Source organism: Halichoerus grypus, chromosome X (assembly GCF_964656455.1).
Source record: "Halichoerus grypus chromosome X, mHalGry1.hap1.1, whole genome shotgun sequence".
NCBI lineage: Eukaryota > Metazoa > Chordata > Mammalia > Carnivora > Phocidae > Halichoerus > Halichoerus grypus.
In genome coordinates, this window is record NC_135727.1 from 17,137,988 (window position 1) to 17,162,649 (window position 24,662).

The following is a 24,662-nucleotide window of genomic DNA, read 5'->3' on the forward strand; positions in this document are numbered from 1 at the left end:
AGATGAGGGGGTTGCTGAGAGCTTGAGATAAAAAGAGCTACATAAATTGATCGAAACAGAGCTTGCTTTTCTAATCCAGTTGGCAGAAAAATATAGGCAGTTTAAAGGAAACTATCCAAAAACTCTTAAAAACTCTGTATTACAAGCAGCAAATACTAACATTGAAGAATAAAATGATTGGGCTTGGCAAGTTTAATATGGGACAACTAAGTTGAAGAGGCAGGTAAAACTACTTTGGCTAAATTTTGAAACCAATTTCATAACTATTAAATTTCCTATATTTCTCTCTATGTTTGATTAACACAATACAATACCATCTTTATCCCAGGGTCATTCAAGTAGTGAGGATTAAATGAGTTAATATTTCTAAAGCTCTTAGAATGGGGCCTAGCACACGGTAACTGCTATGTAGGTGTTTGTTAAATAAAATAAATTATTCCAGGCCTCACACATGCTGAATGGCTATTGTTAGGGTCTCCGTAAATCTTAGAAAGAAAAAAAAAAAATTGGCTCTGCTACTTGTTCTTCAGGACTTTTCCTAATATCGTTGAAGCTAACAGTGCTTGTAAAATGGAGATGAGTGCTTGCCACTCGCTATATGAACTCTCATTAGATTCTCTTTATTTTTACACCATTGCTTTTTTTCATTTCTCTTTTGTCTAGTGCATCCAAATGGATTATCTGAAAAAGAAATCAGCCCCTCCAAAGACCAACAAAATCAAGGGATTTAAGAAGTGGGCGGAGATCACAGAGATCAGAGCAAACAAACTGGCATTGAAAAAAACCTGGAAACCACAGGTTTCTACTTCCCATGAATATCGGCCCAAACTCCTCTGAACGAGGATGCTCCAGTGCCTCCAAACTATTGGTTCTTTTCAAAATCGGGCGCCAGGGTCCCCGGGCCAATGCCAAAGAGGAAGGCGCCGGGCCCACTGGAAACGCTCCTCCCCTTTGGAGGAGGTTTGCGGGGCGGGGCTCCCACGCATGCTCCGTGCCCGCGGGCTCATTGGCGCGGCCGCCGGGCGCGTGCGCAGGACCCGATGGGTGCCCGGACGCGGAAGACCTGGCACCGCGGAGGTTCCCGCTTCTGAAGCGTGGGAGGCGGAAGAGGCGGCAGGTTGTAGATTTTGGTCTTGGCCCCAAGGGGTTCCCCCGGGCCATTAGAACCCAAGAGAGGAAGAGGAGGCACCGCGGCGGCGGCTGAGGGGCCGAACCCCCCACCTGTCCCCCAGGCGGGGTGGGGGGGTAGGGAGGGGAGAAGCACCCCTCACAGGGCTGAGGAGCCTTCGGGACCGGGTCCCAGAGCATGGGGGGCTGGACCGGGTCCCCGAGCATGGGGAGCTGGAGCCGTCGAGGCCACCCGGCCGGGCCCTGCCCGACTGTCAGCTTTTCGGTGCTAGCGCTGCCCGGGCAGCTGCGGTGTTTCTAGCCCGGCCCCGCTTGAGGTCGTCGGCCGAAAGATAGCAACATGAGTTCCGCCGCTGCCTAGTTTCCTCCCCCTCCTCTTCTCCCTCTGTCCGCTTCCTTCTCCTTCCTCTCTCCTCTTCCCCATACCTCGTCTTTTTCTTTCCCTCCCTCGTGTTCCTCTTTTCCCTCCACCCTGCCCTCCTCCTCCCCCTCGGTCCTCCTCCTTTCCCCCATCTTCTTCCTTTCCCGATCCTGTCCTTTTACCCTCTCTGTTTTCCTGCTTTTCCATCTATCCGCTTTTCCTGCCTCTTGCTCTTTTTCCCTCCATTCCTCTTTCCTCCATCCTCTTCCTTTATTCTGTCACCGTCCACCACCACCACCTCCCTCTCCACTACCACCTCCCCTTCCTCCTCCCCTCACTCACTGTCATCCTCCCTTCCTCATCCTCATCCTCGTTCCCTCCTCCTCCTCTCCTGCTTTTCTCCGCCCCTCAGCCCCCGCCCCCAAGCCTCCGCCCCTTAGCCCCCGCCCCCAGCTGCCAGTCCCCAGCAGCTCAGTCCTGCAGTGAGAGTCTTGGGAGTCCATAGCTAAGCACCAGGAGCTGAGCACTGTCCGCTGTGCCTGCCTGCAAGTCTCCGACATGGCTCAGGAGAAAATGGAGCTGGACTTTGAGCCTGATACATCTGATGGGGGCACCCTGAGGAGATCCAGCAGCGCTCCCCTGATCCATGGGCTCAGGTGAGGCGGGCTGGGGACGATGAAGTACGGGTATGGGGTTCAGGGGCTCCTCGACCCCCTGCAAGCAATCTTCTTTCCCTAAAGTGAGAGTTGGCGCTCGTTTGGGTTTTCTAAACTGAGGGGGTGGGGACTTGTTTGCTTGACACAGTGACTTGGGTCCCAAGGTGGAGTGAAAGTTTGACCCCAAACTCTGGGAACTGTGGGAAAAATGGGGCCCTCTTTACCTGGGGCTCTCTTGGCCCACTCTGAAAGGATCTACAAGAAGCTTCTGGCTCTTCTAACAGGTTGCTTGCCCTGCCTAATTTACACCACTGAATGTCAGACTGAAGCCCCTGGAACTAGACTTGCAACTTGACACCTGTCTCTAAGAGCTGCTATTTCTAAGCTGAGTTTAGGAACCCTGGCATTAACAGAGCATTTACTTTAATAAATCACAATTTATCTAATAACTTGTAATCAAGTGGCATGTTCATGGCACATTAAGTGATTCGGATTTGTCGTAATGTTTTCAGATCCTAAAACAGCCAGAAATGCATTCCAGTGAATAAAAAAAGGAAGGGTGTCGTGTAGCTTAGGTCAGTGAAAATACAGGTTTTAGAAAACAATGGAAAAAATCAACCCTTGAATTTTAGTGGTAGGGTCTTGTATTTTCATGTGAATAAGTCACCAAAGGGTCTATTTTAAGGTAGAATCTTATGATAGTGAAGGTTAGGTTGGCAGACCTCCTGAGCCTATTACATTTCACTCTTCTAAGTAGACAATTCATCTTAGTAGAGAGCTAATTTGCGAGACCCTGTAGAAATGGAATTAGTCCAAAAAAGGGGATGGGAGTAGAATTAGCCAAAATCATTAATCAAGCACAGTGAAGGCAAAGAAATAGGTAATTCTTGTCTATCAAACTGATTATAATATCTGTATTTTGGGGGAAAATGGAATTAACTCATTTTCTTTTATTAAATTTTGAAACTGAGGGAATGATGGAGTGACTGCTTTCCTAATGCTGTCTTCAGCTCTACATTTATTTTTTGATTCTGTAGGAATAAATCGGTCTTTTGGGGTTGTCTTTTTAAATCTGGTAAGCAAGCAATTGCTAGGGACTAGGGGCGATCCTGCTGACCTGCATTTAGACTGTTGTAGAAATAACACACTGTTTTTTGAATCAGGAATCAAGTGATTACTTGCAGGGTAGTATGATGTGACAGAAGAAGGGCTGAGGAGACTAGACCTAGTCCCAATATTTCTCCCTAACTGTGATCATGAATGAATGAATTAGCCTTTCTGAGTGTCTGTTTTCTCATTTGAAACTTAGGAGAGCTGAATTAGGTGATCTCAGTGGTCCCTTGAAGCCCAATTCAGTTCAGTCCTGAAAATCTTTCTTGACTTCTTATCATGGGCATGGCACTCTGCTAGGCACTGCAGGGATGTTATACAAAGAGGATCAAAAGGCCTTGACCACGGAGTTTAATAAGACACACGCACACTTTTCTGTAATAAAAGGTAAAGTCGGTGTCTCAAGCATCTCCTTTCCCATTGTGCTCTTTGGACTCAAAGGAGGGAATGATTGCATTCAGTTTGTGGATTGAAGAGAGGCCCCACGGAGCGTATTGCATCGAAATGGGGGCTCAAGGAGAGGGAGGATTTGGGCTGATGGTGGTGGGAGGGAGGACGCTAGAGGCAGAAGAGGCAACAGGAGCAAAACTCCAGGCATGTTTATTTAGTTGCACAGCAGGTTCATGGGCAGAACACGTATTTAGGGCAATAGTGGGAGATGTGCTGTAGAACAGGGCTTCCCCAGCCCTTCTCACCATCATGGCACACACAGAAAGCAGTAATATGTTTGGGTCCTCTGGGGTAAACAGATGAGGCTGCTCATGTCTGGTGGGAACCGGTTTGGGGGCGTGAGCTCTGACCAGAAGCAGCTGGAGGCAACCAGTCTGGAGCTCCGCCCCATACCTCTCCTAGCCGCCCCCCAACCACTGAGGAGATCAGTATCTGGGCAAACCTGTGATCCACAGCACATCACCACGGAAGCTCTGAAGAGGTCGGTGAGGAGTTTATCCATTGTACGAAATGAGGAGCCATGGAAGATTTCATTGTTGACTAGAGAGTTGACGGATATCTTAATGAGAAGACATTAACAATTTTATTTTTATTTTTTTAGTGACCTTTCACAGGTTTTTCAACCTTATACCTTTAGAACTCGGAGGAATAGTACAACGATTATGAGCCGTCATAGCCTGGTAAGTATAGAAGTAAGTATTTTTAGTGGCATGGATTGGAGAAAACTCTTTCAAACGTAGTTACTCGCTCTTAAGATGATGTGCTGTGCACCATTGTTCACAAAAGAAAAAAACATTTTACCTCCCTTGCTTATGCTGTGGCCATTTTCAGCTTTTGGTGCCAAAAAAGAGATCTGGTTAAAGTTTCTTCCTGGCTGTGGGACTTCGTATTTTTAAAAACTATTCATTGTTTTTTTGTCACTACTTGCATCATGGTTATGAGGTAAGTCAGGATTAACTTCTAAATATAGCTGAGAAAAGTGGTCTTTATTTGTCCTAGGAAGCAAAAATCATTTAGACTGTAGCAGAGTATTTATTTCTGACACCTGTCTGTTGGACAACGTTATTTATCCACAGTAAGATCTCCTTTATAATGCTTGTATTTATATTCCCGGTAGAGTCGCTAATAGTGACTGTTTTGTACAGCCAGAGCTGTCAGGGATCACCTTATTAGTTGGTCGCATTGGGAGAAATTATGATGAGGTTTTTTATATAGTAGCACTTCACATGCGGGGCCCACTTATCCAGTAGCTGCAGCACTCTGGAAGATATCTGAGATGTAAGCAAACAGACCTCTGAATGGCTGCGCTTGATTTCCATAGTCTGTGCACAAAGGTTCATCAGTTTATTTATAGGGAGCCTCTCTGACCTCTGAATCATCTAAAATTTATGCACAATTATAATAAGCTTCCAACTCGGTAGTGTGGAGAAAGAGCAAATCAGAAGAGGTACATTCGGGTTTAAGGTATACTAATAGCTGCTAGCAAGGGAGGAGAGGGAAAAACTGAAAAGCAGAAAGAGGCTTTTAAAAAATTAGTCCGTGGCTTAGTACAAGGGCTAAGAGCCCGTTAATAGACCCTGAGGGTCTTGCTGGCATAGAACTGTAAAATACTTGATGTTCTTAAAGATACCTGGGTCATTAACCTTTTCTTAAATTATAGTAGTACCTATGCTTGTATGGTATTCTACATGTTACAGAGTCCTTTCACACTTGTCATTCTCATAGCAACCCGTGTGAAGTAGGCAGGACAAAAGATGTTTTTCCCAGTTAAAAGAGGCAGCAGCTAAGACTCAGCTGATAGAAGCGACTTGCTTAGAATCACATAATTGGTAAGCGGCAGGGCTGGGATTAGAATAGAGATATGCCAGTGCCATTCTGTTTGGTAAAATCTGTTTAAGAAAGGGGGGGGGTAGATACAACACTTTCAAGAAAGATTTCCAGCTGAAGTGGCTAAAAATACTTAAAGGGGAAAATGTTTGCTATCTGGAGTTTTGATTCACGTCACCTTCCCTGAGGATACTGGAAAGTAGAATTTAATTTTGCTGTGCATATGAAAAATGTTTCCACTTGTTACACAGCTATGTTCCTGATATCAGTAGTAGGAAAAAAAAAGGGAAAATGAATTTGCCTCTTTACACTTGACTTTTGCTCTTTTCTAAGATGCGAAGATTCTTGTCCACTCTGTCTAGGCTCATCTCTCCCTACCCCCTGACAAAATACCTTTTTCTCTGGCTGCACTAAATACCTAGTTTGCGGGAGGAGCCATGTTGATTCACTGCTCTTTGTTGATCCTTATGTTGTCTTTCCCTCCGTCCCCTTCTCCTCTTGATTCCTGGTTCGGGAGGCCTTCTGCAGCACCCTTTGGGTACTTCGGTCGCCACTGATTACACCTTATCTGTTATATCACAGTGTCCTCTATAAATCTTTTTTTTTAAAGATTTTATTTATTTATTTGACAGCGAGAGTGCACGCGAGAGCACAAGAGGAGGGGGAGCGGCAGGGAGAGGGAGAAGCAGACTTCCCCGCTGAGCAGGGGGCCTGATGGGGGGCTCGATCCCAAGACCCCGAGATCATGACCTGAGCCAAAGGCAGACGCTTAACCCACTGAGCCACCCAGGCGCCCCCTCTATAAATCTTTAAATACACTTCCCTGTGTCTGCTGCCAAAAGCAAGGGGAGGAATGAAATGGAAAGGAGGGGATTGGCACAAGAAGACGTGCAGAGGTCGTTTCTTCATGATGTGACAACCGATTAGGTGTAAATGCAGGGCGTAGGAGGACACCAGGGGACTGAACTTTTATTTCTTAGTGACCAGGGGAAAAATGTTGTCTATATTACGAGTAGGGAAATGTCAAGGAATTGGTCATTTGAAGGGCCAGGAGAGAAACTCTTCCTGGGCATTTTGGGCTCAAGGTGCCGCTTGCTTTGTGCTGTTCTCCAAAGCAATATTCTAGTTTGGAAAAAAAATTTTTGCAGGCTTCCTCCACCTTTCACTTTTGCCAGATGACCCTTCTCTGTTCACAGAGCTTGCAGACAGCTATCTTGTATACGTGTCGGCTTTCTTCTGAAAATGTCTTTACCTCCACATGTGGTGCTGTGTCCTAATGATTCCTAGGTTTTCTGAGTCTCCTGTCTCTTTGCTCGGTCTGTTGTCTCCCCTCTAGTCCCTTCCTCCCTGGCTTTTTTGCTCCCACTTTCTTCTGACTCACATATCTAATATCTGGAACACAGACTTGTCTTTTTTCATTGGTCTCTCTTTCCCTGTTTTCCTTCCACCCCTCTGAGCTTTCACAGAGCTTAATCCACACCATACTGCCTCTAATTCCTTGTCTCCTAGTTTCTTGCCATCTACTCAGCCTGTTTGTGATCTCACTACCTCTATCACCATACTATTAAAAAACTGTTCTCAGGGGCGTCTGGGTGGCTCAGTCAGTGAAGCCTCTGCCTTCGGCTCAGGTCATGATCCCAGGGTCCTAGAATGGAGCCCCGCGTCGGGCTTCCTGCTCAGTGAAGAGCCTGTTTCTCCCTCTCCCTCTGCCCACCCACTACTCGTGCTCTCTCTCTTTCTCTCTCTCACTCACTCGCTTGCTCTATCTCAAATAAATAAAATCTTTAAAAAAAAAAAACCAAACTGTCTTGGAGGGGCGCCTGTGGCTCAGTCGGTTAAGCGTCTGACTTGATTTCGGCTCAGGTCATGATCTTGGGGTCCTGGGATCGAGCCCCACTCAGGCTCTGCGCTCAGTGCAGAGCTGGCTTCTCCCTCTCCTTCTGCTCCTCCTCCTGCTCGCATGCTCTCTCTCTCTCAAATAAATAAATAAAATCTTTTAAAAAACCTGTTCTTGCAAAAGTCACCAGTGCCCACTTGATGCCAGTGGCAGGGGCCTCTTTTCTTACCCCACTTGAGCTCTTTGCTTCACTTAACACCACTAACCAGCACCCTCCTTGACGTGCTTGGCTTTTTTTCTCAGCCTGTACATTAACGCTTGTTTCCAGTACTAGACACAGCATTGTTCTTCCCTGTGCCCCTTTTGGGTCTTCTTTCCAGTTCTGCCTACGTTGACAAGTTGTACATCATATAGATGAAGCATCTAAATTTCTGACTTTCTCTGCCATCAGCTTTTTGCAATCTTTGGCTTTCCTGATGATTTCGCGGCCTCTAGGGTTTCTTTTGTTCTCTGATGGACACATCCATGCTCTCTTCCATGGTATCCTGTTAGTCTTTCCTGCCTTATTTACTTGCCTAGTAGCTTAGTGTTTTTCTTTTTTTAAAAAAAGATTTATTTATTTACTTGAGAGAGTGAGCGAGAGAGAGCGCGCACCATTGGGGGTAGGGGGCAGAGGCAGAGGGAGAGAGAGAATCACAAGCAGACTCCCGGCTGAGCACGGAGCCTGACTTGGGGCTCGATCCCAGGATCCCAAGATCATGACCTGAGCCGAAACCAAGAGTTGGCTGCTTAACCGACTGCGCCACCCAGGCACCCCGCTTAGTGTTTTTCAAATGACCTTTATTAAGAGTTGACCAGTAAACATATATTAGTTTTCTAGTAGAAAAAAAAAACTTTAAGAGGATTTTATTCGTAAAGTTTTTCTGTTTTCAGAGCCCAGGAGAGGAAAAAGTAAGAGGAAGGGGTGGGTACTGAAGAGATATCCTTTGAGGTAAAAATCCCATTTTAGTGTGTAACTTTAAAAAATTTCACCCGGATTAGCTTTTGCCTAAAAAACTTGGAGTAGTTTATTACCATTTTATACTACTCACTACATTAGGATTTTTAGACATTTTAATAGGATAGGGCCTCTTGTAACAAGATCGTTGTCTTACTTGGTTTTACAGCACTACAGATTTATTTGCACTTAATTAGGGAATAAGTAGCAGTTGTTTACATTATGGCTGTTAGAACCCTGTAAGAGCTGTTGAGATGAATTGTACCTTTCATCTTGTGATCAGATTGTGATTATTTTGAGGGAACATAATTTGCCCCCGCCAAATCATTTTAGCTTTGTGTTGTCAAAAAATGATGATCTAACGGAAAGCAGCAGTTATCTGAAAAATACACATTGCCTTCCACATTGATTTTTCTTAACTAGTAAGTAGGGTTTGCGGTGATAGTGGTAGTGGCCAAATTTTATAATTGATTTAGATCACACAAGCAAAATCTTCTGATTGCAGTTTTAAAGTGTTTTTGATCAACCCTAATCATAGACAGAATATTATACTGGGCTTCTGAGCCTTCCTCCATTGGTGCATTGGTGTTAAAATGACTAGAATCAGTTTTTTTCTTTCCCTTCTTACCTAGTTCCTTATTTTAGATAAGTGGGGTAATGGATATTTCCAAGGCCTGGAATCTTTTTTCTTTTTTTTTTTTTTACGTAAATGTACACAGCCCTGCATTCATTTGGGAAAAGTGTTAAAGTCAGTGCCTGTCTAGTGACAGATGGTGCTTTGAGGTTGGACACCTGGTGTACTTTCCAAAGACTGAATGTCCTGCCTCTAGTGCGTTAATGTTCAGTGATCTAAAGAGCTACATCTCTGAGAAGAATATGAAATCTTATCTGGGAGGAAGTTGGACACTGGGACTGACAGCAGACTGCTGCTTTGTGATTCAGAAAATAGTAAATGTTTACTTTTCCTTTCCAGTTGCTGTCATCCTCGCCTAACCGTGTTCCTAGCAGCAGACTGCATCAGATCAAAAGGGTAAATTTTACTTCCTAGCTCAGAGCTACAATTGTCTGAATTGTCCACTTTGCTTTTATTTTCATTCTGAAGATTTATCCATTAAACATGAGTCAGGCTGCCACTCTGGGTAGCCACAGACAGCTGGAAATTCTTCCGAGTGTGCAGGTAAAACACAGACGTGGCAGGGGTGACAGTCTTAGAATGTTCTGCTTGCGCTGTGATGATGTCAAAGAAGGCAGAAAAAAAAAGTCTTTTAAAATTTTCTTCGAAGTAGGGGCGCCTGGGTGGCTCAGTTGGTTAAACGACTGCCTTCGGCTCAGGTCAAGATCCTGGAGTCCCAAGATCGAGTCCCGCGTCGGGCTCCCTGCTCAGTGGGGAGTCTGCTTCTCCCTCTCCCGCTCTCCCCCTCTTGTGCTTTCTCTCTCAAATAAATAAATAAAATCTTTAAAAAAAAAAAAAAAAAAAAATTTTCTTCGAAGTAGAGAACCGTGTGGATGTGGATACTGTGTTTTCAGCACATGTTTATCTTTGCAGGAGGAGGGCATGGATATGATGAACAGGGAAACTGCACACGAACGGTTAGTGCTTCATAAGAACAGGGCCTAGCTGGTTGTATGTCTTGTTCCTGAGCACTGATGGCCTTTCATTTCTGTTTGTTTTAGGGAAGTGCAGACCGCAATGCAGATAAGCCAATCATGGGATGAGAGCTTGAGCCTGGTAAAGTTAATCCCATGTTTACTTGTTTTTTTATTCTCTGGAAACCTTTATGTTGTTCATTGGCTTCATTAATTTTTTCATACCATTTCGTCCACCCCTGTTTCCAAATTTGTATTCGTTTTTGATCTCTGCTTTTCCACCAGAACGTGAGATTGCAACTTTTTAGAGTCTGTACATTTCTATTCTAAAAATGTAGGCATGCTTGAGTAGTAAAGAGCTGTGATGTGCTGGATTGTGAATTGTGAGGAAATAACACTTTATGTTTACAGAGTGACAGCGATTTTGAGAAGCCGGAGAAACTATATTCTCCAAAAAGGATTGACTTCACTCCAGTTTCTCCGGCACCATCACCCACCAGAGGATTTGGAAAGGTAGGCTCATTGACAAGATGCTAACTCTCTTTCACACACTGAGCTCTTTACTCTCTCAAATACGCACGCACACACACACACACACACACACACACACACACAGCCTCATTTGTGAAGAATCCGATGACTAGAAGGAAAATTAATGAAAGTCAGTGATAGTAACTTGAAAAAACGGTCTATCAATATATATATATATATTCTCTCGTGTGTGTGTGCGCGCTAAGCAATTCTTAGGGTGTTTTTTCTATTATCATGAGAACCTTTTGAAAGCTGGAGCACTAGAACTATGTTAATATTAAATACGTTTTTTCTAGCAATGTTTTTCACCATCCTTACAAATGTTTGTGAGCAGCAGCGGGCTGCCACCAAGTCCCGTTCCTAGTCCAAGACGCTTTACCAGGTAAGTGAACCTGCCTTTCAAAAATTTGTCTCTCCTGATGAACTTTTTCCCCAAGGTTTTCTTATGGAAATTTTCAAACAGACAACAAAATTGAACACAATGAGCCTCCATATAATACCTATCACCTATGTTCTACCAGTGACATTTTACCAGATACACACACACACACAATATATCCTTTGTAAGGATAAGGGAAAAAATGTAAGATTGTAGACCAGTCAAATCTAAATACCGTTTTAATAAGGTTTATCTTAGAAAAAAAAAACAAAACTTGTAGATATCTTGTCTCATAGAATGATTTCTAAAAATAGCTTAAAACGCCGTGTTGTTTCAGATTGCCATAGGCCAGCTAAGATCATGTTTTGGTATTTCAGTTCCTCAGCTTACAGCAGAGGCATTTTCCATTGTTTTCTAGATGATTGTCAATTTTATTGATTTGTTTGGTGGGCTATAACGTTAATCTTGCATCTTAGAAGCACTTCACATCCTCCTGTTTGTTTATTCTCTGAAGCAGGAGGAGTCAGAGTCCAGTCAAGTGCATCAGGCCCAGTGTTCTTGGTCCTCTGAAAAGAAAAGGTAAGCATCACACTTCTGATACTAAACGTAGTTGAGCTTGAATGACAAATTAGAATTTGTCTGAAATTAGCTCAAGGCACGACTCCTTTTTTCTAAAGAAATGTGAAATATTCTTCCCAATATATGCTTTACGGATACTAAGTTTTGTAAATTAGTTATCTGATACTGTCTTATGTTTTTTGCACTTCATAACTGAATCTTATTCATATATTCATATTACCAATATATATTCCAAAAATTTTGCCTCTCAGTGATCTGAATAGAAAACAGATGCAAGTTAATACGTTGCAGAAGTATGTGCTTATGTCCTAGTAAATAGGTCTCTAAACATGCTGCATATTCAGATATAAGCCACCATCAAATTATGCCTCCCAGAGAGAGACTGCCTCATATTCGAACACATAGGGTTTTTGATATGATGGGGGTGATCTTAATTACCTTATTTTGAATCACAGGGTAGTAAACTAAAATGATCTCACTCGGTGCTAGTTTCAGATGCCTGTGAGGGCCCCGATGGAGTCTATTTTAAAAAAGCACAAAAAATTAACATAGGTTGAGTCATTCATTATTCCTGGGGCTATACCCATATGATTGCAAGTGTTGGATGTCATTTTATTTTATTTTATTTATTTTTTTTTTTTTTAAAGATTTTATTTATTTATTTGACAGAGAGATAGAGAGAGAGCACAAGTAGGCAGAGTGGCTGGCAGAGGGAGAGGGAGAAGCAGGCTCTCCGCTGAGCAGGGAGCCGGACGTGGGGCTCGATCCCAGGACCCCGGGATCATGACCTGAGCCGAAGGCAGCCGCTCAACCGACTGAGCCACCCAGGCGCCCCTGGATGTCATTTTAAACAAGAGTTTTAACCATAATTTTGAAAAAGCAGTTCAGCAAGTGGTTTCTTTGTGCAGATCACCTTTGGGGCCAGGAAAACAGTCCCTCTCCTAATACTAGGTAAACAGGTATTTGCAGCTTTGGTGGAAGCTTTCCACCGATACAGCATCATGCACAGATTCAAAAAGTACGATATTGCAGGTAACTTAAAGATGGTGTGCTCTGGAAAATAGGTTTTGATATGGTGACGATGTTTGTATTTAGTGAATAAATTTTATTTTATAACCTAGTAGTCTTTTACCTTAATGCTGCAAGGAATTATTTACAACCCTAAGAACCTTCTCAGGAGCTGTTAGGTGAAAATAACACTTGGAAATTAAAGCCATTATTATTATTGTTATTATTAATTTTTGATATATTGCAGGAAGTTGGTGGAATTAGTACGGTTGTTTGGTTTCAAAGCTATTCCAAAATATACCAGCAGATGGAGGAATTCTTTGCTGAAAAGGGCTAAAGTCTTTTGCTAATGAGGGGTTGTTGAAAGCCAGGCAATAGCTTTTAAAAGCTCCATATTAAAGCATGGCAAAAGCAAATAAAAATATAACCTTTCCTGAGTTAGTAATTTTCAAAATAGCTCCAGAAGAAAGATAATATGAATTAATTGATAATAGGAAAAAAATGAATGTTGCATTTGTTGTTGCTTGATCTTTTTCCATCAGAAGAATCTTGTACAGCTGTAAATTCACAGTTACTAATTTCCCATTGGAGCATATAGTTAGGCCCAAGAATTAGATTTTATTTAATATTCCATTTTAAAGCTCAGATAAGGAGCCTCAAAACTAAGGTATTTGTGTGTTTTAAATCATAGCTTATTTGGAAAGGGGCTTTTTCTGTCTTAACAGAGGGTTTTTAGTGTTTGCACTCCTGGTGGCAAAATGTTATTCCGATTGATGCAAAGTTTTTCTGCTACCTTACAGATGTTCTGAGACAGTTTATAAGATTGAGGTGGCCAGTACAACACCAATTTCGTGAATGGATTAATAATTGCTTTCAGTTACAGATGGGCATTCAAAGTTACTTTTTATTTTTTTAATTTATTTTTTTTGAAAGATTTTATTTATTTGAGAGAGAGAATGAGAGAGAGCATGAGAGGGGGGAGGGTCAGAGGGAGAAGCAGACTCCCTGCTGAGCAAGGAGCCCGATGTGGGACTCGATCTCAGGACTCCAGGATCATGACCTGAGCCGAAGGCAGTCGCTTAACCAACTGAGCCACCCAGGCGCCCCCAAAGTTACTTTTTAAAAAGTTCATTTTCACTAAGTAGTCTAAAGCAATCTTTGATTTATACACCATTTATTAGACTACATACTTTTTAACCCATTTGACTTCAACTCAGGAAATATTCCAATATTAAAGTAATATAAAATCAATAGGCTTCACTAATTCTCAGGATAAATCATTATTCACTGTGAACTTCAGCTGTTTGGGGATTCTTTATTTCTGCTGGGGTAAGCCTTGATTCATTTTGCCCGATGCAGTCCGTGTTCTGCTCTTCTATTAAAGAACATGACTATATCCTTAGCGTGCTAAATAAGAAGGCCTTTTTTTTTTTTTTAGGGCTGCTTGCTTTTTGGTTGAGGTTATATGGAAGTATGTATATTTCTTCCACCTTAAAGCCCGTGGAAAAACAGCTTTGAAGTAATGGCTTGACGAAGTATTCTGAGCTTTAGTTAAACAAAGCTCATCCCATTTAAGCACCATGCCTGTATCTGTAAAATTGTTTTACGGTAGCATCATCTCTTTCTGTTTTAGGTGAAATGGAGACAGAAAGCCAGCCCAAGAGGCTCTTCCAAGGCACTACCAGCATGCTGTCTCCGGAGGCTGCGCAACTGTCTGATCTCAGTTCATGGTAAAAAATGAAATCAAATCCAAAGGATGTTAGGGTATGATCTGTTAAAAAAGAGCCACATCAAAAGTATATTGGGATCATTTGAAATAATATTCGGCTTTTTATTCATGCTCTGTAGAGGGGAAAGCTCCATGGAGGTACAGAAAATGTGAAAAAAAAGATAATTTGAAAGTCATTGAGTACTCCTTTAGAAGTGTGTGTATGTTTTTGGCACCTTCACCTTCCTTCCTAACTCCTGTTAGGTCAGCCTCTCTCAGTAGGTGCTAATGGTGTGGGAGAGTGGCAACAGCTGGATGGCGTGAGAAAGAGTTTCTGGGTTGCTGTGGATAATGTGCATTGATTGTAGCTGCTCTGCTTGTGTTTGACTTATCCTTTTGACTTAGCAGAGAATACCAGCATCCTCTGAAGCATGGCATTTTCTATAGCATTTTCTGTTGTTATAAAATCTTTTTAAATTTTTGGGGTATTCTGTCACAATCCTACCCAGGTTTTGTTTTTTTTCAGTATAAAAACAAGTGTTAGTATACACTTCCTGATTCCTGTGGTCTAGTCACATAATTTTTTTTAGCCTTACTCATCCAAGTTTAGGTATCTAACTTAAGGCCCTTAAGTGTTTTTGTGCAAAAGTTAACTTCTTTTCATATACCTGAAGTTGAGTACTTGGACGCTGACATACATATTGGAAAGAAGGGGAAGGGATAGTGGCAGTGGCCAGGTAATACTTTGAAATCTTTCAGTACATATTTCTTTTGTTTTAAATATTTTAAAAATATTTTATTTATTTATTTGAGAGAGAGAGTGAGAGAGCATAAGCAGGGGGAGCAGCAGAGGGAGAAGCAGACTCCCTGTGGATCAGGGAACCCGATGCGGGGCTCGATCCCAGGACCCTGGGATCTTGACCTGAGCCGAAGGCAGACGCTTAACCCACTGAGCCACCCTAGTGCCCCTCGGTACATTTTTTTTTAAATATTTTATTTATTTATTTGACAGAGAGAGACACAGCGAGAGAGGGAACACAAGCAGGGGGAGCGGGAGAGGGAGAAGTAGGCTTCCCACCGAGCAGGGAGCCCGATGCGGGGCTCTATCCCAGGACCCTGGGATCATGACCCGAGCTGAAGGCAGATGCTTAACGACTGAGCCACCCAGGCGCCCCTCGGTACATATTTCTAATCAATTCAGTGAGCACCCGTGTTCTAGACACAACTGTGTAGTGCCTTTCAGGACTTTTTGTTTCCTGAGTTTTATAGCTGAGGATCTTTTTTAAGAGCCCAAAAGTACATTCATTTTAAAAATAAAAGGATGGTGTACTCTAAATGGAAGAATTGTGCACACCACTTATAAGGTATAAGGATTAGTGATTCTGTCTTTCCAGATCCCATGTTAATTGTTTTGTGTAAGATAACCTGTACTTCTAGTTGACCAAGAAGTCACAGATTCTTCTAGTTTCTTAGACTCGTTGATCAGTACTGTTCTGACCTTGGAACAGATGCCTTTTAGATTGTTCTAGCTATTTTCAGCCCCACAGTCTCTCTTCTCTCTCATCTGTGTCTGTCCTTGGTAGCTCAGTGTGCTAATTTTGGTATAGAGTGCCTTTCCAGGTATGTAGATGATTGCAAAGAGAAAACTTCTAAGGCTTGTCAAGAGGACTAGCGGCTGAAACTCTATACTTAGTGGAAACTGCCTATCACTTTTATGGTAAAGTGTGTTTTAATATAGGCACATGACATTATAAATAGCTTTGCTTACCCAGTTGCTAACCAAGTAACCAAGTTAGGGAAAAGATAGGGAAGCATTTTGCCAAGCTGAGAACGTACAGGGTGAAGTGATTTTTAAAAAAAAATAATGTCACAGACTGACTGTACAGGATGCCATGAAACAGGTTCAGACAAATAAAGAAAAAAGGAAAGAGAAGGGTCTGGGATTTACCAAGGGTCCTCACCCCTTGTCCAGATGTTTATTCCTCTGAACAGCAAAGCCTAAGTTGTCAGTGATGGTGGCTATGGTGAGGGTCCTATTTCTGTTGCCACTACTCCCATTCTTTCTCCTCAGAGCTGTGACTAGCTATGAGAGCCCTGGGTACCTCGACACTGGTAACCAAGGGCACTTTTGATCCATAAAGACAAAAAGCGTTGCCTCACGCTGGAAAGATTTGCTTCATTTACGGCCAGTCAGAGCAGTAACAGGCCAACGTGTGGCTCAAGTCATAGGTTAAAAAGAAATTTATTACTCCAAATTCACAAAACTAAGTGTGAAAGATATTTAAGCAATTAAACTTTAAAAGATGTTTTTGGTAAGTTTGTAGCGTCTGGACTCCAGAGGATATTAAAGCTTAAAATTGCTCCGACTTTGGGGACACCTTGTATCCTAATATTGCTGACATTTATGTCTGCCACGAAGAGATTTTAAACAGGAGTTATTCATGATCCGTAAAAATTGGATCCTGCTTTTGCAAAACCTTTTTTTTGCTATCTCTGTAATGCAGTTTCATTGATCAGACATCCGTATTCTTAGAAATGGGGACAGAGACAGAGACTAGCTGTGTTCTGGTTTCTGTTGCCAAGGATAGCCAATCTACTTGATAACCAAGGAAACCATTTTTATACATTTTAGGGAGCAGAAAAGGTACCGGATCATTAGTAGATGGTATCTCATCATTTCAGTTGTCATAGTTTGTTTCCCTGCCCCACCCCACAAAGGGAAGATGGGTTTTAAAACTTTAACTTAAACTTCATATATTAGGTAACAGTCTTTAAAATCTGACATCTTGGGGCACCTGGGTGGCTCAGTCAGTTAAGCGTCTGCCTTCGGCTCAGGTCGTGATCCTAGGGTCCTGGGATTGAGCCCCACGTCGGGCTCCCTGCTCAGAGGGAAGCCTGCTTCTCTCTCTCCCTCTGTCTGCTGCTCCCCCTGCTTGTGCGCGCGCTCTCTCTCTCTTTCTGTCAAATAAATAAATAGTATCTTAAAAAAAGAATATATTAAAAAAAAATAAAATAAAACCTGACATCTTTGAAGTGTAAATTAAGCGTGAAGTTTGAGTATAGACTTATTTGGGGTTTGTGTCCAATGTGGCAACTGCTGCCCAAAGGAATAGTAGGCCCACTCTTGATACCGTATTTTTTACTAGATGAAAACTCTGAAATCTTTGCCAGCCAAATCCGGGGAACGTTGTCAAGCACAAGGCAGGAATTACGTCATTCTGCATTTAGTTCTTCCGAACCTCAAGAATTTGATCATAGCTTGGAAGTACACCTTTCCATGGCGCTTTGATTCTTTTTGTGTGTTGTGGACTCTTGTTCTGCTCCTCATTCTTATGGGAACAAGATGATCTGTTTTGAGGGCTACTAGCCATGTGGTGAAGATTAAGTGATAGTCTGTTTCTCATACAGGAAAGGAAAAGTTCTCCCATGAAATTCTTGCCCAGTGCATCAGTGTTAGTGTGACTGGTAATTTAACCTTATTACAGTTTTATTTTAACATTTTTCACTGGATTTCATTTCGTGGTTTTCACATTATTTTTAATGGTTTATGTGTCATGGCAAGAAAATTTAATCAGGAATATGTGACATGTACAAAGAATAAGATTTAATCATGATTTATTTAATAATAGAACGTATACATATACCTTGAACATGTTTAAGTGAGCAGCTTAGACATCTGTGCTGGTACTTTTAAACTATCTCCAAGGTGACTATGGAAATGATTATATTTAAATGTGTGATCTTAAAAACTTAGAAGTTATGCAGAAATACAATGTTGGATCTTTCTAAGATAAGATAGTAGAGACCAGAAAACCTACCCAATGGACCACTTTAACCCACACCAAGGGGTAGGGGATGCTACATAGTCTTAGCTTATACCAGAATCTGTGCAGGGGTTGATAGGCCTGTGTCTAATTTCTAGTGCATTTACCTGCCTGTCCTTAATCGGATAGAACCCAGTTTATTGACTGGACAAGGCACAAAGTGGCTCAACCAGATGGGTAATAGCATGAGTCACACTGGACGTCCTGATTTTATTGTTTATCATTTGAATGTTTTAATAATTCTCTTATACTTTTGCCCTTATTTTTTTTTGACTGAGGGCACTACCTTAATAGTTGTGTTTTTGATGTGTGGTTCAGATTTTGCATCAATATGTATACTCAGTGGCCAGAATGAATTAGAATTAGTTCATTTTTGATTCGTGTACTGTGTGCAACTTGAACTGTCTAGGTCCTTTGCTTTCCTTGCATTGTCTGGCTTTCAGCCATTAGTCTGAAGCCCATTAACCCCTTCATCAGAGCTTCAGCTAGGAAAGGAAAAAGATAAACTCAAATTGGACCGTACTTTGTTGCTTTTAGAAAGCCTGATGGAAGGTTTAGTAATGAACGCTGTGAAAGTCACTTTTATTCAGGGACCTCTCTGTGAATAAAAAAAAAAAATCACGTAAGTCTTGCTTTACACAGATTTACCTGTAGTCTCTGCTTCCATGACCAAGTGTAGTAGTATCAGATTTATTAGAACAGAAATTAGACTTTAGTGAAAATACCTGGTGAACGGTTTACCAAGTTCTGTATCTAAATTACACTGGCAGTTATATATAAGTATGCTATTTCACTAATAATGAACACAGTTTTTCATACGTTCATATTTAATAATAGAGAAGAAATTCCTGAAAAGGAATATATGAAATGAAATGTTCAGATTTGTATTCTTTTTGTCTTGGTAACTTCTTGGTAATTTCCCTGTTAGCTTATTTCTCTTAAGGTAATCAACCATGTTACATGAGAGCTTTCTCCTCATGAGCCATGTTCTGTGTTTTTGAATGAATACAGGATTCACCTAAGCAAGCAGGTCTTGTTACAAATGGAATCTTTTAACCCAGGGCTCACCGTAAGTCTGGTGGTTGGAATAAGAAAGTCTTTATTTATATTCAGATTATCTGCTGGGTGGCCAAATTTTAATCTAAGCCTGTTTCTTCCTGCCAAGTAGCACAGAGCGTGTCCTTCGGCTGCCTGGCCAATATGTGCTTTAGGAAAGTAAATTCATTTTAATATTAGTCTAGGCAAAATGCTGCAGGAGGAAAAATCACATATGTTCCAAAGGCAAATATAAAGGTCTTTTGATTTTCCAATGCCTTAGATTATCTGTGTAACTTTCTTTCAGTAGTTTGAATAATTCATATTTTAGACCTGTTTTACCATTGGGTTGAAAAAATAGCAGTGCCAGCTAAATTTTCCGAACTTCTTACTTAAAAGTGCTGTTATTAATGATGCGTTTCACAGCAGTGAGCATAGAGTGGGAGTTCTGTGGACTGTACTGTTTCCATTTTTATGTTTACTTTTCCGAAGTTTATTTGTATTCTGTCTCCACCTAAAAACAATCCACAGGCAATAGAAAAATAGCAGAGAAGAGGGGGGAGAGCGTTACATGTCATTGAGGTGGGGGGTAGGGTATAGGGCCCAGAAACTTCCAAATGTACCATGGGTTGCTTAACACCGGAAATGTATTAACTTGGAGATCCAGAAAGGTGATCATATTAAAGACTCCTAATATTTAGCCTCAGAGCATATTAGACCAGGGTGGGCTTTTGTAAAAGAGCTAGTGACCAGACTTCAGCTAGAACCCATATTTCCTGATTCATTCATTATTCCTTCTCCCAATTCTATGCTTGCTTCCCTTTTCAGAATTAAAGTGTGTCTGTGTAAATCCTAAAACTGCCCAGCTACCTCTCCAGCTTTGTCTCTCATTGTGTTCTCACTCTCTGTACTTAACAGCCACACTAGCCTGCTTTCGGCTCCTAAAACTACCCTTGCTTCCTCCCAAACCAGACCTAGTTAATGCCTACTCATCTTTCAGATGACAGCTCAAGTATCACTTTTGAGGAACGTGTTCCTCCCTGTTCTTCCAAATTAGATCAGGTTACGCATGTTATATGCTTGCAGAGCCCTTTGTATCTTGCTTTTATTGCTTTGATCACAAAGTACATATGTATTAGCGTGATTACTTAAAAGCCTGTGTCCCCCACTGTACTTACTGTAAAGTTCCATGAGGGCAGGGACCGTGTCTATCTTAGATGCCATTATATTTCTAAGATCTAGCATAATACTTCCTGGACTTGGCAGGTCCTTGGTAAATATTAGAATAAGTGAAGGAGTGAATTCAGGCCAGATATAGAGCATAGCACTTACAATGTTGGACTGATGGGACTCAGAGCCAGAAAGGCAGCCTGGTGCGAAATTGTGAAGGCTCTTAATTGTGAATACTGAAGTATGAAGCCAGGTTTATGAAGCAGGCCAGATGGGTGGTCGGCAGCCACGAGAGCCTGGGCTGGATGGGTAAGGCATCCCTGGGCTGGATTCTAGAGGCTCTGATGCCCAGACTGGGAGTTTTATTGGAAGGATGGGAGCAGAAGCTAGCTGTCAGAATCAAAGAGGCCAACGGAGGGTGAAGGTATTGGGTCTGTGGCAATAGAACATTCCTTTTAGCAGCCTAACTGGATAGTAACTGAGGGAGGCTTGTAGAGATATCAGGGACACCTTTGGGTTCTGAAAGGAAGAGAAAAGGAAACTGTCAAATTCATCAAATGAGAAGAATAAGACAGACAAACAGTGCAGGGAGAAATTAGAAAAAAAAAAAGTGTTTGAGTTGAAGGCCTCTTGCGAAGGGGGAAGTGGTCAAATCTAGGGTAGTTGAACGACCATGTTCTGGAGTAGAGGAACCATGAAGCAGTGAACTTACTAGAGTACTTCAGATGATGCAGGGTACCTCAGTGAGTAGCCAGTCCTCTTACTCGAAGGCTGATGGGGAGGAAAGAAGCGAAATCTCAGGATAGCAATGTCTTGAGCTGAAGGTAAGGGAACTCCCTCACCAAAGTCATGACATGTCAAGAGGAGTGCTTACTCTATGTTGGACGTTCTGGTGGCTCCAAGAGAGCCCTAAAGTGATACAGAACCTTGAGCGTCCTACTTTGGGCTTCTGTGACCTTGTTTGTGCAGGTATCTGAATACAGTACATTATGTAGTTCATTGCTCTTTTTTTTTTTTTTTTTTTAATTTAACAGAGAGAAAGACAGCCAGAGAGGGAACACAAGCAGGGGGAGTGGGAGAGGGAGAAGCAGGCTTCCCGCGAAGCAGGGAGCCCGTGTAGTTCATTGCTCTTGCTTATGCTTGGTATGATTTACAAATGCTCTTACCGACATGTGAGTTCTTGAAACTGTGTTGTTGCATGTTATGTTTACCTTTACCCTGATAGATGCATCTGCTTATAATTCTTTTTGCTTTGTCCTCAGTTCAGATATTTTGGATGGCAGTAGTAGCAGCAGTGGCTTATCCTCAGACTCACTGGCTAAAGGCAGCACAACCGCAGAGTCTCCAGTAGCATGCTCCAATTCATGCTCTCCGTTCATCTTGATGGATGATCTCTCACCCAAGTGACTTACCCATTTCTGATTCAGCGTCTTAACTGCTGTTCCTTGCGTAAAATGTTCAGTGAGGAACGCAGAGAACTTTGATCCATATGAGGATTAAAGTGTGACAGACTTAAAAAAAAAACCACTTTGATGCCATTCTTTTCGGCATCTCTCTCCTCTAAAAGTTCAAGTTTACGAGTGTAGTGACCTTACTCATGTCTCTTTTTGCGGATCTCATTTTGGATCTAGTGACTAAATCTCCAATACTCATTTTCGATTGCCTAGAGTATATACATATATATATATATATAGACATATATATTTTGTCCTCAGTGCCTCAGAGAGCACCTATTGTGGAGTCTATATGTTTAAGGAAAGCACTGATGTGTAGTTCTTTTTCCCAGCAGTGACACGACAGCTAAAGTTGATCAGAAATTCTCTTGCTTGAGAGATTTGTTTTGTTTTGTTTTGTTTTGTTTTTGTTTTGTTCTCTGTTGACTAGTTTCAGATCTCTTTATTTCACAATAATAGATGGATTGCTTTCGATTATATTAAATTTTTATTTTTCTGCATCAGCTTAAAGTACATCATTTTGTTTCCCTTTCCTGTTTGAGCTGCTTACTTGCCATTTCTCAGAGGGGAAGAAACACGTAGTCGCTTTCATTACTGTCCATATCGCTTTGCTGGTGGAGTGTATGACGTGAGGATTGATTTTAGTGCTGAGAATGTAAATGGACTTGACAGGATGCCTGGATGACTCACCACAGGTTCTTATGCCTTAGCCACCACAGTTGATATTTTTCTCCCCAAACCTGTTGCCCGAAGGAATATATAAAATATTGTTAATGTTTCTAGGTGGTGTTATCAAGGAGAAGAAATTCCTGCCTTGACCAGATGTGTGGAGCATCTACAAATGAATGAATAATGTTATTTACACCCAAAGCACTGTGTAGAAAAGCATACATGGAGCTTGACAGCTTGTTTCGGGTGGTCTTAGGAGGCCTGAGGTGCCTCGGGGTACAGTGTTGTGCTGTAAAGATGGATGTCATAAGGTAGGGTAGAAGAGGGGGCTTTATGTGTCCGATTGCCACATACTGTTTCGATTGCTGCTTTTTTTTCCTGATTACTTTTCTGTTACTGGATTTGTTGGTTTTGTCGCGTGGTGAGTGCGTGCTGCTGCCGACTGTGGGTTATCGTGTTGCCACCAGAGTCCGAATCCAGTTCTTGTTGATGCTGCCTCCTAGTAAGGGCGATTTAATATCTATGGGGAAGCTTTTAGGAGCTGCAAAAAGTCAATGTTACTGTGCATTCTGCTTTTAAGAAGCTGTTTGAGCTGTGAACAGTGTACATGATAGTTAAGTCTGAGGTACCGTAAGTTATTTAATTTTTAAGAGAGGAAAATCCTGCTAGAGCTATTTAAAAAAAAAAACAAAACCCGAGTGTAATCTATCGTTGTGTTATTTATTATTTAAAAATGTGTAAAAATGTCTGTTGTGCTAGGTTTCTTTTAATGTTCAGACATCGTGGTTGGATTGTCTGTGTTTAATATGCAAATTTGCCTGCTAGGATCATAATATTCCACTTTTGAAATGAATGTAAGAAATGGAAACTCCTGCCTCTGTGTCCTTTGAAGGCCAAGATTCTTGAATTTTAACGGAAGATGATGCGCTTTGAGGGCACTCACAGAGTAGTCCTCCTGTATGGCTTGAAGGGAGATCTAGCCTCTTTGACTTACAAGAGAGCATCACTTAGCTTGCAGTAAGTAGTTCTGTCCAGCATCAGTTGTGGTGTTGATTTTAAACTGTAATAACCGCCACGGTGGCCATTATTAATGGCTTGATTTCTCGTATTGCTTTCGCCTGTGCAAAGTCCAGAAGCTTTCAAGCCTAACATCAGTGTACATATTATGAAGCGTGGTCCCTAGCGTGCCATCTTAAAGAAAAATTACTTCGATGGTATTCAGTGTGTCTATTCTGTTTCTGAAAGAACCACGTTCAGATGTTTCTGCCCATATAATGCCAAGAGATGGTTTTCTCTTTTACAGGATATTTATCCACCTTCACCCTACTGTCTTCTTTGTCTTAAAGGGATACTTTTGGCCATGATTTTTTGGCTCTAATTTAGGACTCAAAAGAAACAACCTTCGGAATGTGATGGTATTTAAATTTCTTCTTGAAATTCAGTGGTGGGTGAGAATTGGGACAGGAAAATGAAGTTGTTACAGTAGTGTGAGAACCAGGAGACGAGATGAGTCACTTCATCGTTTAAACTGAGGTTCGTTTTTATTGTTCAAATTGACTAGGAAGTTAAGTTTATGCAGGGATTGTTTTGGAATAAATAAAAGATAGAGACGCTAACCTTCAGATGAGCTTTGTTGACAGTACCCCTTTATTTTTATATAAAGTCTAATATTTGAAAAGTGGTCACTATTATAAAGTAAAATTCTCTCTTCCTATTCTAATATATCATATTTCAGGCTTCTATTTGAAAGCAAGTACAAGAGATGATATGATAAGAAAATCCTATAGATGCTCTTTTTGCTTGACTAACTTATATAATCATACTCTGTTTCATGATAACTGCTTTTGGAATAAATAATAGGAAGTTTTGTGAAATGCTGACCTTGTGTATATCTTAGAATGCAAATTTAATAAAGTGTGTACACATGCATAAAATTCTGTAAAAGTTTTTCAAGTCTATCTCTTTTATCCTTATTAATAATTATTTTCTGCCTCCGTGTCCCAGTATCGCATGCTCTGTGTCTAATTGCAGTCAAGTTTGGAGTAAAATGATACCAGGAGCACAGAAGAATAGCTGCATTGAAGTTTGGGCCGTTTCCCAAAACAAAAAGAAACCTCTTTCCACATAATCTGTCAAACTTTCATGAGCATTTTGTAGAACTGGACAATTTAGACAGTTTTTGCCAAGGCCACACATATTTCTTATTTTCAGTTTTTTTTTTTTTTCATTTTTTTACATGTTCCAAAACAATTTAGTCTTCTGAATAAGATGGGGGGTTGACAGGTAAAAAATAAAAGCCTTTTCTGCATGACTCAGGTTCTAAACACTCAATTTTCTTTTCAATGTCTTAAA

The 24,662-nt window shown here is 41.5% G+C and overlaps 1 protein-coding gene across 4 annotated transcripts; it reads left to right on the forward strand.

Annotated features, from left to right (window-relative positions):
• The first annotated feature begins 1,024 nt into the window (after window positions 1–1,024).
• On the forward strand, window positions 1,025–24,254 carry LOC118546753 (PABIR family member 2). 4 transcript variants are annotated; one of them, XM_078064759.1, is made up of 10 exons: window positions 1,025–2,145; window positions 4,307–4,385; window positions 9,340–9,396; window positions 9,913–9,956; window positions 10,041–10,095; window positions 10,365–10,466; window positions 10,781–10,866; window positions 11,378–11,442; window positions 14,084–14,180; window positions 21,450–24,254. In XM_078064759.1, the coding sequence occupies exons 1-10, from the start codon at window positions 2,048–2,050 to the stop codon at window positions 21,592–21,594; spliced, it is 828 nt and encodes a 275-aa protein (XP_077920885.1). In that variant the 5' UTR covers window positions 1,025–2,047; the 3' UTR covers window positions 21,595–24,254. The 4 variants fall into 4 exon arrangements, with proteins under 4 accessions (XP_077920885.1, XP_077920887.1, XP_077920886.1 ...); XM_078064761.1 differs by having other exon boundaries at window positions 22,425–24,254; XM_078064760.1 differs by having other exon boundaries at window positions 11,381–11,442.
• Window positions 24,255–24,662: the final 408 nt, after the last annotated feature.